The 13,193-nt window shown below is 34.1% G+C and overlaps 1 protein-coding gene across 5 annotated transcripts in view; it reads left to right on the forward strand.

The window, feature by feature from the left end:
• Positions 1-13,193, forward strand: part of KCNH7 (potassium voltage-gated channel subfamily H member 7) — a 220,385-nt gene that overhangs the window by 115,997 nt on the left and 91,195 nt on the right. For all 5 annotated transcript variants that reach the window (XM_082763780.1, XM_082763781.1, XM_082763782.1 and 2 more), the window contains one exon: positions 12,614-12,769. In XM_082763780.1, the coding sequence (XP_082619906.1) occupies positions 12,614-12,769 (156 nt within the window). The remainder of the gene's footprint in view (positions 1-12,613; positions 12,770-13,193) is intronic.

Genomic DNA, 13,193 nt, shown 5'->3' on the forward strand with positions numbered 1-13,193 from the left:
AGAGAGGAGGTTAGGAGTCATGCCTTGGGAATTTAATTCAACACCATAGCTCAAGGACAGGCCAAAGTCTGCTGCTGTGTATCCCTACCCATTACTAAGGCCAAACCATAGGAATCACACCAGATCATGGAGGGCCTTTGAAATTTTACCAGCTGAATAGGCAGAACACATGAAACTTTATTTCCAAGTACAGGGGAGAAGTAAACAGAATCTTGGTTTACAGATCAATGTGTATCCACAGCAGAGCTGGGCCAGGTAGCACAGAATTCCCAATTGAATTGAAATGAAGTGTTTGGAAGAAACATTAAAAATTTATGAAGTCGAATAGCACATAGGTTATGTCAATAAAAGCAATTTGTCCGCTTCTTCCAGCTTGATCCAAAAACATAAAGAGATGGCTCTGATGGCTCATTCCAGAAGGCTATAGCCTGAATCATCTGTTTTTGGCTTCCAGACATTTAGGTTCTTTCTGCTAGACTCAACAGCTCCTTAGTATTCACTACTCTTTCCATGAAGTTACTGACTCTAATGTAAGTCACTTCTCAAACTGCTTCTCATTAACAAAGATTGACATCTGTAAGATTCACAGCAAAGGAACTTGCTGAAGCATGCCGTTCCTCTGCTTTTTTGTTTTGTTTTGTTTTAATGACCTCTACAATTTTTTAGTATCCTTTAAGAATTCAGATGCCACAAAGTGAATTCAATATTCCAGTTTCATTCTCCCCAGTGTTATATACATGAAGAAAGGACAACTTCTTATTCTACCTGTTTATGCAAACCATGCTGGTCATTCTTATATATCCTATAAATTCTTTTGTGAAATTCCATTCCACAATATAGCTACCTTTTTTCAGTTTCAGCCTATGTGCCCTGGTTCCTCAACTGTATGATTAAATTTACCATTTTAGAATGCATTTGTTTGCATTTAATATCCCTCTAACAGAACTATCCAAATTATTCTATTTTACCTTATTAGTATGGCACTAGCCACTTTACATCCAAATATTTCACAGAATTTATTTTATTTTGTCTCCAGATATTTTCAAAGCAAATGAATACCATCATATTAATTTCTGTGGACTTTCACTAGAAAATCCGGTGCTGAGTTGTGATCCTCCAGATCACAGATTTTGGAATCTTTTTTGGAATATCTCAGTCAAGTTGTAAACCATGTAATATGGTTTTGTTGTTGTTACTGTTTTTATCAGTGCAATGCTATTGTTTAGTTATATTATATAGCGAAATCATTACAAAAACATATGTCTGTGATGGCTACTTATTCATTTTTCTTTAGAAAGAATATAACCATCAAATCAGACTTCTTGCCCTTTAACAACATCTATATTACCATACAGAGTGACATTAATTATATTCCTGTCAGGTATTCTTTATTAAAGTAATCTAATATCACATTTCATTATTTTCCTTAGGAGTGATATCAGGCTCACTGCCATACCGTCATTCCAATCACTATACGATGTCTAACTATATCTATATCTAGATAGATAGATAGATAGATACTATATATATGGATAGATACTATAGAGAGAGAGATACTATATATACTATATCCAACTATATCACTCTTAAATGTTGGCATGGTATTACCATTGTTCTAACCTTCTGGAACTTTGCCCAGCAAGACTTGTTAAGAGGTTGCAGGCCAGCTGTAGACTGCTCAACCAATGCCTAGACCTTCAATTACACTTTTACAAGTTTGTTGATATTTGAATCTAGCAAAGAATTGATACACTTCATAGTTACAATGGAAAGGTAAAACTTCATTATAGTGATAAATTATTCAAGCTGTTCTTAAATACAAAACAAAAATATTAACTAGTGGATTTGTCTGGTTGTTGCATAATTATCATTGCATAATTATTAACAATTTTATGGCAACTGTCATTGGGATTTTTATGGGCTTTCACTACTATTGCAATTATTATAAGCATATATCTACAGGCTTAACTTACTTAGATACCTACTTATGCTCCTTAGTCTTGCTCTGATGTCACATTCTTCTGTCAACAACCTATATTTCATACCTCTCAGCTTCTTCCAACATATACATGTGTATTTACTTTCTTCTTTCTCCATTCACTATACACTACACACCTGTTAATTCCTATCTGCTTCACTTTTGTACTGAAACCAAATGGAATTGCCTCTAAGATTTTCAGCATCTTTGAATCACTACTCTTTTGTTAGGTAATATTTTCATTAAGAATTCCAGATATTCATTCATATATTTGTCTGATTCTTCCTCCCAGTTATTTCTACTTACATTTTTCTCATCCATAGAAAATTATCCATTTAGAAGAAGCACCATTTTACTGCTTGGGATTGTTCTTTGTTTGCCTATATTGTTGGCAATCAGGTCATGAAAACCACCCTTAAGTCATCACGAACTTCTGGTCCAGTAAGTTATTCATATTTATCAATTCTAATGAGATCCTACATTAAAAACACATCATTTGGGGTATGGAGTCTTTCCATAAGAAAACATGATGTATTTTTATTTAAAAAAAAAAAAAAAATAGTAATATTTCACTTGTGTGCTTGACAAGCCTTCAGTACATACAGTTCCCACCACATTTATTAATATGAATTGAAAATTCCATGATTTTGAGTTATTATTAGAATACCTTTTATTAAGAAATCCAAAATACCTCATGCCTTTAACTAGCATGTCTCTTTTAGCTGCCCTCTTTTCCCTGGGAGGTTGCATCCACTTACTTTACAATCCCAGTAGCTTGACTACTTTATCACTTTTCAGGATTGGCCTTCTCACTGATGAGAATTTCCAGGTCATCTGCTTTGTTTGTTACCAAGATCTCATGATCACAGCAAGAATTCCTCATTCCTTGTTTGCCTATTCTCTTCCTTCAGAAACATTATGCAGGATTACAATCAGTATATGATGACTCCTTTTTTTTTCCCTACAAACTTGGCATTTGTGTATTTACAAATAATTATAATGTAACCATCTTTACCATATAAAACATCTGGAAAGGTGTGTTTGCATGAGTATGATTTTCCAAGGGTATGATCTCCATGAGAAAAGCATCTATATTTATAAAATACAATTCCTTCCACTTGGCCAATGGAGCTGGATACACATTGCACTTGTGAAAGTTTGTAGCAATGACAGGATTTCTGCTTTGCCTCAGGATCTGCTCCTGCTATTTCTGTTTTTCTGTATCACCCTTTGTACTGTATGGCCATTTAATGCCTTCTTTTTGATATCTATTAACCGTATTGAAAAATAATAATAATAATAATAAAAATAAATAAATAAAAAAACTTAATCACCCTGGAATGATTCAGTGTAAGTGAGAACAGAATCCTTTACTTCATGGTGTATTCTAGTCTAACGCATTGGATGAATGAAATTACTGAAACTGAGTTCTGACTTTTTTTCCATTCTGCTTTGTAAGGTTATTCAATTAGTTCTTAAAATAGCTTATGTAGTTTGGGGGAAAAAAAATGAGGTTACTTTCATAAATGTCTTAATCTGCACTTTTTCTGCAAGATGGACAATATTCAACAAACCTGAGCTCCCTTTTCTCATGAAGATAATAAGACATTTCTCAGTTGAATGCCCAGAAGTGCATAGCTTCTAATGAGGGTTTAGAAAAGAATAGCTACAGGAAAAAAAAAAAAAAAAAAAAAAAAAAAAAAAAAAAAAAAGAGAGAGAGAGAGAGAGAAAGAGGGAAAAAAAAAAAAAAAAGAAAGAAAAAAAATGTATCTTCAATTTTAGCTTGTACAATTAAATAAACAATAAATTAGCAAACTAGCTACAACAATTAGAATCATTTTTTTGTCAGATAACTGTTTTTTTTTTCTAAAATTAATTATATTTAAAGTATATATTCACCTTAAAATCATCATTTAATATTGCAAACAGAAGCCAAAGCTCTGCAGTTCTTTATTTTTCTGTTACAAAACCATGAGAGAAAATGTGTCCTAATGCTGATTTTCACCTTGAGCTAAACATCTGAGCTAAACATGTTGAGTTCTATGCTTTAAATAAGCTTACTACAAATGTGAATGAAGAAAGTCAAAGCAACCTATTTTCACTATGAAATCCAGTTGTTTTCAAAACTATTTTAATTACATGTAATTCATGTAATTAAAAACTTAATGTAATCTCTAACACTATGACGTTTCCTAATTAAAAATTATCTATCTAGACAAATACTGAAGAATGAATGGAAATGACTTAAACTGTGAGTTAAAGTGATATGTAAATGCCTGTTGATACAACAGAACGCACTATAACAAATCCATTTCCATAATATAGATAAATTATGCTCTGTTATTATTACTTGGGCTAAGATATTATCACTTTTTCATCCACTGCTTCAACTTCAGAAAAGAATCTGGTACTTCATCAGTCAGTGGTACTGATCATTCTCAAGTGGTATTGATCTATGTCCAATGACCTTGTACATTGGTCATTTTTTTCATTGCATATTGGGATACTCTGTGCTTTACCACATAACATTTTAAGTTTTCTCTTGTTGATGGCCATAAAACTGTAGTCAAGAATATTCACTTTTTAGTACCTAACAGAAAACTTTTATTTTAATATGTTCTCAGCAAATGTGTATCATGCAGGCGAGCAAACAATGGATTTTATATTTACCATTAATCCTGATTTTTTTGTCCACTTTTAAATAGTCTTTTAAAAATATTAATTATTTCATTTTGAAAATGTCTGAAACATTTCTGTTTTTCACGAATAGCACACTCTTACTTGCACTCTTTCCTCATAAAAAGTTCAGTTATGAAATTCACCACGTGTAGTATATCCTGCAATCACCACAACTATATTGCAAGTATACAAGCATTCATGCTAAGAAAACAAGATGAAAACCATAAAGGAAGTTGCAGTGAGGAGTGTATTGGTCTCTTAAGTGATAAGTGATAGAATGTAAAGAAAGGGTCTGAAGTTGCAACAGGGAAGGTTTAGACTGGGAAATTTTCTTCATGGAGAGGATGGTTAAGCATTGGAACAGGCTGCCCAAGGAAGTGGTAGAGTCCCCATCCCGTATTTAAGAGATGTGTGGACATGACACTAAGGAACATGGTTTATTGATGGGACTCAGCAGGTCAGGTTGATGGTTGGACTTGATGATCTTGAAGATCTTTTCTAACCTAGACCATTCTATAACTCTCATGGTCTGTAATATATAACACGAAAGAATAAAAAATCTTCCCTGGTTATTCAAGATTCAGCTTGCAAAGTGTTTACAGACTAACTAATGAATAAGGTTTTCCGGAGATGTAGCCCTTTGTGAAATCTGCCCAGACGTTCCGTGTCTAACTGCTTAGCATCTGGTAACACATGTAGTAACACGTATGGAGCACTCAGGGATGCAAGGAATCAGGCACCAGATACTTACCTGCATAAGCAGAGACAGAAGCATTCTCATTAACAAGTCAGAAACGTTGTTTTTCAAAAGCAGCACTACTTGCTATATTCTTCTGGAAGAAATAGCCAATGCATAACAGAGGCTCTAAACTAAAATTAGGGCCTAAACAATTCCAAGTCACACACCTGCTCTGTAAACTATGGAGAAGAACCCATCCAAAAAAAACAATTTCAAACCAAGCTCTCACCCCACTATGTGTACACCAGAGTGTACACAAGAAAGGTCAGTCTGAGAGAGGATTCAAGACTGATTTCAGTCTGTTCTCCAGCAATACCCACTCTGTAAAAACTCAAATATAGTTTTGAGGTCAACTAGGCAGAAAGAAAAAAGCCTATCTTGCATTTGCTGCATTAACTATGGTGCTTAAATAAGTCTTTACTTTTTCTTCTATAGTTTTCAACATTTTTCACTCTAGGTTCTTTTTGGTCTCTACTTCATGGGCATGTAACATCTCTGTTTATTTTTCATTTTACTTTTCTTTATTTTCCATATATTTAATTGTTCTGCATCTTCTGTACATGTTTATATATGCTTAAATAATAAAGCACTAGAAAACTGTCCTCCCATATAAAATGTGTACAGCGTTACAGTTAATGACCACAGTTCTATTAGTGTAGGTGTAGATATTATAATTATAAGGTTAGCATTAATTGTGCCAATGCAGTAATAGAAGAAATGCTGGAGTAAGGAGCTGAATAGTATTTATCTAGCTATTGAATTATATTACAAATGCGATTACAGGGAGAGAAAATGAGATTTATATAGCACACTCCAATTGTGTATGAACTTGTCCACAGACTCCAGAGGGTGTTTGTTAGTTTAAAAATTATTCCCTCATCTGTAAACACTATAAGTTAATATCTTACAAACCTATGTCAGTACATTAATCATATCTTAGTATCAGCAACCATTTCAGTGACGGAATACCTATTTGATATGGAGGGTGGAGTGAAATGTCAAAGGGAACAGGTCCCATTTAATCACTGAAATCTCACTAATAAATATCAGCCGAATGCACTCTGCCTTGTCTCTACCCACCCTCTTTAAAAATAGCTATTCAATTGAAGAGGGGTACAATACATTTCAACCTGCCATCTATTTTTAGTTGCTACTCTGCAATAAATCTAAGAGTCAGTCATACAGATACATCTGCAGTATGTTTAATGGAAAGCTTGTGAATTCCTCATTCTTGCCACACAAGTAGTTCATTTTTAGTCACATGGAACTGGAAAGGGGTGACATAAAGACATAGCTCAGAAGATACAATTAAAAAATTAAGTAGATTGTACAACCTTTTACCCAAAGTTCTGTGTGGAAATACACTAGACACATTTTAATAGCACAGGGCTGTTATCAACAATGTCAAATGTGAAAAGGGAATTTAGAGAATCTTTGTGTTACCCTTATTATCTTCATTCATTTTTGATGCAGCTTTGGATAAGACACTTGTTTTTATGATTCAGTCCCACCACTTTAAATAAAAAGTAAAATAATACCTCTACAATTTGAAGAGCAGCAACAGGCAACTTCTGCAATGCAGTATGGGTTTCCTAGAATAGATGCTCTTTATAGCTGCAAATATTATCATTTTTAGCCTTAGCATTAAGTTTCTTCTATTTCTCATGTGGGCAACTACATAACAAATGAAGGGAGAGGGAGGGGTGGACATCCAAGGGTGATTCCTTCTGTTAGAGCCAAAATTTTGACAGGTTCTTTAGACCTCAAACGTCTACAAAGGTCTGAATAAATAACATCAAGTGCAAAGATACAAAGAGATGAAGGTAAAAACAGGCAAAAATATTTATCTGAAGTTTCTTTCATGGAGTTGTTACTGAACTGAGCAAGTACCTATGTGGTATCTATCTCCAATGATCTGATTCTACACCACTAAGGGCTGGGCAATTTTCTCAGGGCAGATTCAGTCACTCTTCTACTCATTTTTATTATACAAACAGGCAGACTACATAGTGAAAATCTGTTAATAAAAAGTTAGTCGTAATTTATACAGAAACAGTCTTGCAAAAGCATTTGGGGCCCTTTAACATAAAATTTAGTGAAGTTTGGTAAGATCTGCACATCACTGGTTTCAGCTTAACACTACAATAATAACGTACTTGGTCTCATTTGAGAAAGGTAGTAAACCTTTCCAGCAAATCCACTAAAAGTAAGATTGCCTGTTATGTGTGGCAATTTTCCTGGCTTATGCTTGAACAGAAACACAAAGAAATACATTTTCAGCCTTTGACTGGTCAAGGTTAGCTCACACATCACAATACACATCATCCCTCAATATTTGACAAATTGGCTTTCACTTAAATATTCTAGACTTTAAAAAGCTGGACAAGTATTGCCCTGGACCTGAATAAACAAAGATAACTTTCCAAGATGAATCACAATCTAGAAGTAGGAAGAGATGCTTCCTTGTGTCTGTGGAGGGAGTGTGTTGGAGGGAAGATGACACTGGCTTTGGGGAATTAAGGAATTGATAGAGAGCCATATCTTGGCTTCTTGCCCCAAAGACAATGACTACGTGAAGGACAGGCAAAACCAACAGAAGTTCTGATCTGCCACATTCTCCCCCAGATGATCTCCCTTTCCTTTCCCCAAACTGCTTATTAATATTGGGCAATCCCCATCATCCATGCTATAAGGAAAGGGCTCGAGACCAAGGCTGTGAATAACAGAGAACTGGTAACAGTACAACTGGTTACATGATATTCTTTGTTTTTATGGAAGTCAGCCCTTTCTTAAAGGGAATATACCATTTCTACTATAACTGATAGATTAAGATCTTAAATTAAATTGTAAGAGAGAGGCTCTACATTTGTAATTGATATGTTAAAAGTTTCTGCCTTTGAGAGAAGCATTTATTTTGATAACAAAATGTGAGATCATACTGGGGGGAAGTGGAGAGTAGTTATTTCCAAAATAAACATACTGATTATTTCATAAAAATACAAGAATATTCAGCTTCCTTCACCTGTTCCTATCATAAAATTGTCACATTGCAAAATTCTTACAAGATTTTATGCAAGATTCACCCATGTTTTTCATTTAGATCTGCCTTTAAACAAGAACGGGACTGTCTAGCTCTGGAAACATGCACAGTATCTCTGCCTGTAATTTTTAACCATCTTTGATCCTGTTTCTTAGTAGACAAGCTGTTGTTGTCAACTCTCTCTGTTCTGCTTTGATGTATTCCTTCTCACCTTCAATTTTAAATGAGAAGAAGTACCTACGGATTGTATGGCTAACTACATTAGACTATATGTAGGTTGCAGCAGTAAAACATTATCGTATGTCTAGCAAACTCTTGTATGAGGTCATCCCATCCAGAAATACATATATGCACACAGAGGACATACTCAACATCTTTCTTTTCATAGCCTTCCTCAGTTGTCCACAGCAGCTTCATAAGCAAACAAGCAAAAGAAAAACAACTGAGAAGTTATAAATGCTCTGGCACAGGGTGCCAAGTGGTTCCAAAACATGTTGGAACCAGTCTTGGCTTTTTTTTTTTTTTTTTTTGGGTGGGGGGGAGGATGCAGTTAGGAACTGTCAGACTCATTTTGTAAAACAAGGCTTTGCCTGTTTTACACAAACAAAGCCTGCAGAACCATGACAGATTTCCAAGGGTGCTGGCTATGGAAAACACGGGGCTTTTGCAGAATTAGGACAATTACCTAAAAGGCACAGCGTCTCATTTTGAACTTGGCATATGTAATGGCCTGTAAAAACATTGTTCCCAGGAAGGTTGAATCATAACACTTGTTCAGGATGGGTCATTTCAAAGTTTGCATGTCACAGTTTTGCATATAAGAATGCAGGCCCTTCTAATTTGGAATGCCTTCGCTGTTGTATTTTTGTATTGTACTCTCCCAAATGCTTATAATGGGAGCTATTATAATTTAAATAAATGACTGCAGTTGTATCCAGAAGATGCATCCTGGTACAAATCTGTCCTAAAATGCTCTATAGAAAACCACTGGAAAGGTACATAGACTTTATGAGCCAGATTAATTGATGTGATGTGCCTGCTTTGTACTGCTTCTGTGAAGCAAATCAACTTTAAACACTAAGCAGCCAGATATTTAAATGGACTTGGCTTCACCAGAACTGCTCAAATAATGCAATATATCCTTGTATAAACCTAACATATCTTATATCCTTGTTTGTTAAATATATATCATTGCTGATGTTTGTTTTATAACAGCCCCTGTATGGTCTTGTGAAATCACAGTACTGAATACAGAACTACAAAACCATGTCCACACAGAATATAGGGAAGAAGAACCTTTTCTTCACAAATTGGTATTTTGCCACTAAATTAACCAGATGAAAGAGTAGTCTTTAAAGTGTCATAAACAAAACAAAACAAAACAACAAGCCCTTATAACTATGGAATTCAAGCTGACATAAATATATCCAGCTTTTCTACTTCATTGCCTCCAATGATGATGTCAAGTCAGCACAACAGGAACATTTCATGATTACTTATCAATGGTAGTTTTCAGAAAATCCAGAAATATTGCTGGATATTGAATGTACTGATTAAAGGTATATTTTTCATTATTATTCTGATCATATTCTCTACTTGCCCTGTGCCAGTACATGAGAAATGCAAATTTCAGAAACTCCATTATAATTTTTATTGCTTATCAGAAGCCTTTCTTACCCTTGAAATATTTTAGTATAGAGACAAAACAGAGTAAACATGGTCAGTGTAATGAATAATTATTGAATGGCAGAGTACAAATGCAGAATAAGATTGTTTATAAACAGGCCACTTCTTAATATTTATTGTCATCAAATACAACTACACAAAGTAATAAGCTTTCTCTATATCTAACTCATATTTCAGTCACTAAGGTTTTCCTTGTTATTTTACATTCCCTTATTGCCATTTCAATAGAGAGAGACATTAATAAGTGTATAGGAGATAATCACTTCAGTACTAAAGACTGACAGGCACTGTATTTTGCTCAAGTTGCGGAATTCCAATTCCAGTTATTCACACAAAATAAATATTCCATGCCACTTAAAAGCCTAAGTGTCTTGGAAAAACTTCAGCCTAATGAGCTACACTGGACTCACTGGCCTGCTGGTGCAATTGGTCTTCAAAGAAACCATGCTGAATTGTACCAGATATGGACTCTTCCCATTTTTTTCCCCCAAAATGTTTTTACATACAGCTGTGATTTTAACCCTTTGCTCTTTTTGTCATGTTCTTACTGTGAGCTGTTAAACAGCTTCTGTATCTGTCCAGAGATGCAAATCCCTATGTCCACTCCAAATGGAATTTGTAAATGCTTGAGTGCAGAATGTTCTAAATAAATGGGATATACTGTCATTACTTAGCACTGCGGGAAGCGTTTCAAAAGCTGAAATATCCTTGCCTTCAAAAGGCAGGCAAGCTTTTAAAGAAGTGTGTGGCTTATTCTCATCCTTGTTTGCAAAAATTAATCAACATTTCATCCAGTGGAGTTCAATGTTCTTCAAATCCACGCACTTTTCAGCCTATCCCCACGTCCAGCCCTTTGTGTCAGGGTTGTTGTGTCGGGGGGTATCTGCTCAACCTATAAATCTGTGTGTCAAAACACAATCCATATCGGGAATTCTTTCTTTTTTTAAACATAAGTTAGCTTTTCTTTCCAAGTGATTAAATAAATATCGTTTTGACTGCTTAAACTCAATATGTATTTTTATCAATTAGCTGGAAGCACAAAGATTACTTCTAAATTCTCTTCAGACCCTCTGTTTAACCAGTATATGTTGCAATGCTTGGCCTGCAGCACTTCTATTTTTAGCTCTGAAGGAACAGTCTTAAATTGCCTATTTTCTGTTTACTAAAGACATTGAGCTTGTTACCATGGCAACTGTGGCAAGTGCCACCGCTTAACTGTTTTATTAAATGGATTGAAGGCACAGCTGCAAAACTTGAAAGGCCAGCACGTCAATTTTATACATAGCTCAAACTGCTATACATTCCACATTATAGCAAGAGCTACATTAGATATGAGGAGCAAGAATCCGATCTTGGCTATAATCATATAAATCTTTGTTATCTCTTCACTATCAAAAATAATAAATAAATAAATAAATAAATAAATAATGATAATAAAAAATTATGTGCAACCCAGATCAGGATCTGTTTTTGTCAAACTGCACTGCTTGTCAAGTTTTAGCGATTACCGCATTTGAATGGATAAATTGCAGATGATGTACATTAAACCAGTCTCCATTTATCACAGAAAGACACCATCTCACAGTTGTGTTTGCATGAAGCTTTTAGCACATTATCGTATTGCTTACAGCAATCACATTATTTTTGGAACCACTATATTCTGTTAGTATAAGAGGGAATTAAATCAAAACTAATGACCTTGTCAAATGAAACTTCTATAAAAAGTTACACTGGAAGAATTAATGCAAAACATTCTTTAAATCTTTAATTAGGCATTTGAACAAGAACACCCTGAGTACTAGAGGTGTTAAGAAATTACACCTTCTGTTCATTCCAGTACATAGTATGCTCCATATTTATGCAAAGTAGGGTACTTTTTAAATCATGCTTTAACTTGTATATAACACTTAAGTCAAACACTACCAAAAAATATTGAAAATTATTACCACAACTTTGATTTTTTTATTATTTTTTTTTGTGATAGAATATAAAACTTTGTAGGATCAGATTGATAACAAATATAATTGTTAACACAAACCTAAACATTATACAGCCCCCAAAAGAATGAGAGCTAAAATAAGAATAGTGATATATTTACACCCATAAATATTTAATGAATGATTCAGCCTGTTGTAAGAGAACCAAAAGCTCAAAGAATGTTTGACATTTAGAAAAATGGGGTTCTGCTTTCTTCACTAGTATTGTGTTTGGAATGGTGTTCACATTGCTACTTTTGACATTTTAAATATGAGATTTTTTGGAAGAGGTAATAATCTGATAAATTATTGAAAGATGTATTTCTTTCTGTGAAAATGCTCCTGTTTAATTTAAAGAATAGTGTGGTTGATGTTCAATCATTAAATTCAAATAAATATTCTTCACTATCTGTTGGTGTAACTAGAATTACTGGAATGAAAAATAATTAAGTTTCCTTTCATTTATGCATTTCTTTCTTTCTTTTTTTTTTTTTTTTTTTTTGTCCATCTGCAGGATCTACCTTCATCTGTAACACCCACATAATTCCAGTGAAAAATCAAGAGGGAGTAGCAATGATGTTTATTATTAACTTTGAGTATGTAACAGATGAAGAGAATGTTGCGTCTCCTGAGAAGTGCAACCCAATATTGCCATCCAAACTTGTAAATCGTAAGTTACCCATTGAAAATTCTCTGCTTACCTCTACTCTTAGCATAGAGAATAATTAACTTGAGCAATATCAATAACAAAACAAAACAAACAAACAAATATTCAGTGCAGTCACCATTGCCTGTCTCATTTAAGATAGAATTCAAGACAGTAGGAAATAAAATTTAGCAAACCTGTTATAAAGTTAGTAAGATCATCTATCAGATCTTTGGTAGTACAAACACCATTGATCTTATGTGTATTGCTAGAAAATAAAAATGCATTAAAAGGAAAACATTTTCACAGAAGTGCATTACCCTTGACAAAACTGTTAATGAACGGAAAAAAAAAAAAAAAAGCATTATGATAGAGACAAAATATTTCACCTTAACCTATTTTAAATGGAATATTTCTATTTTCCTTTCCAATTAAAAAAATAATAAGG

Source organism: Aythya marila (genome assembly GCF_965140915.1).
Source record: "Aythya marila genome assembly, chromosome: 6".
In the NCBI taxonomy this organism is placed as follows: Eukaryota; Metazoa; Chordata; class Aves; order Anseriformes; family Anatidae; genus Aythya; species Aythya marila.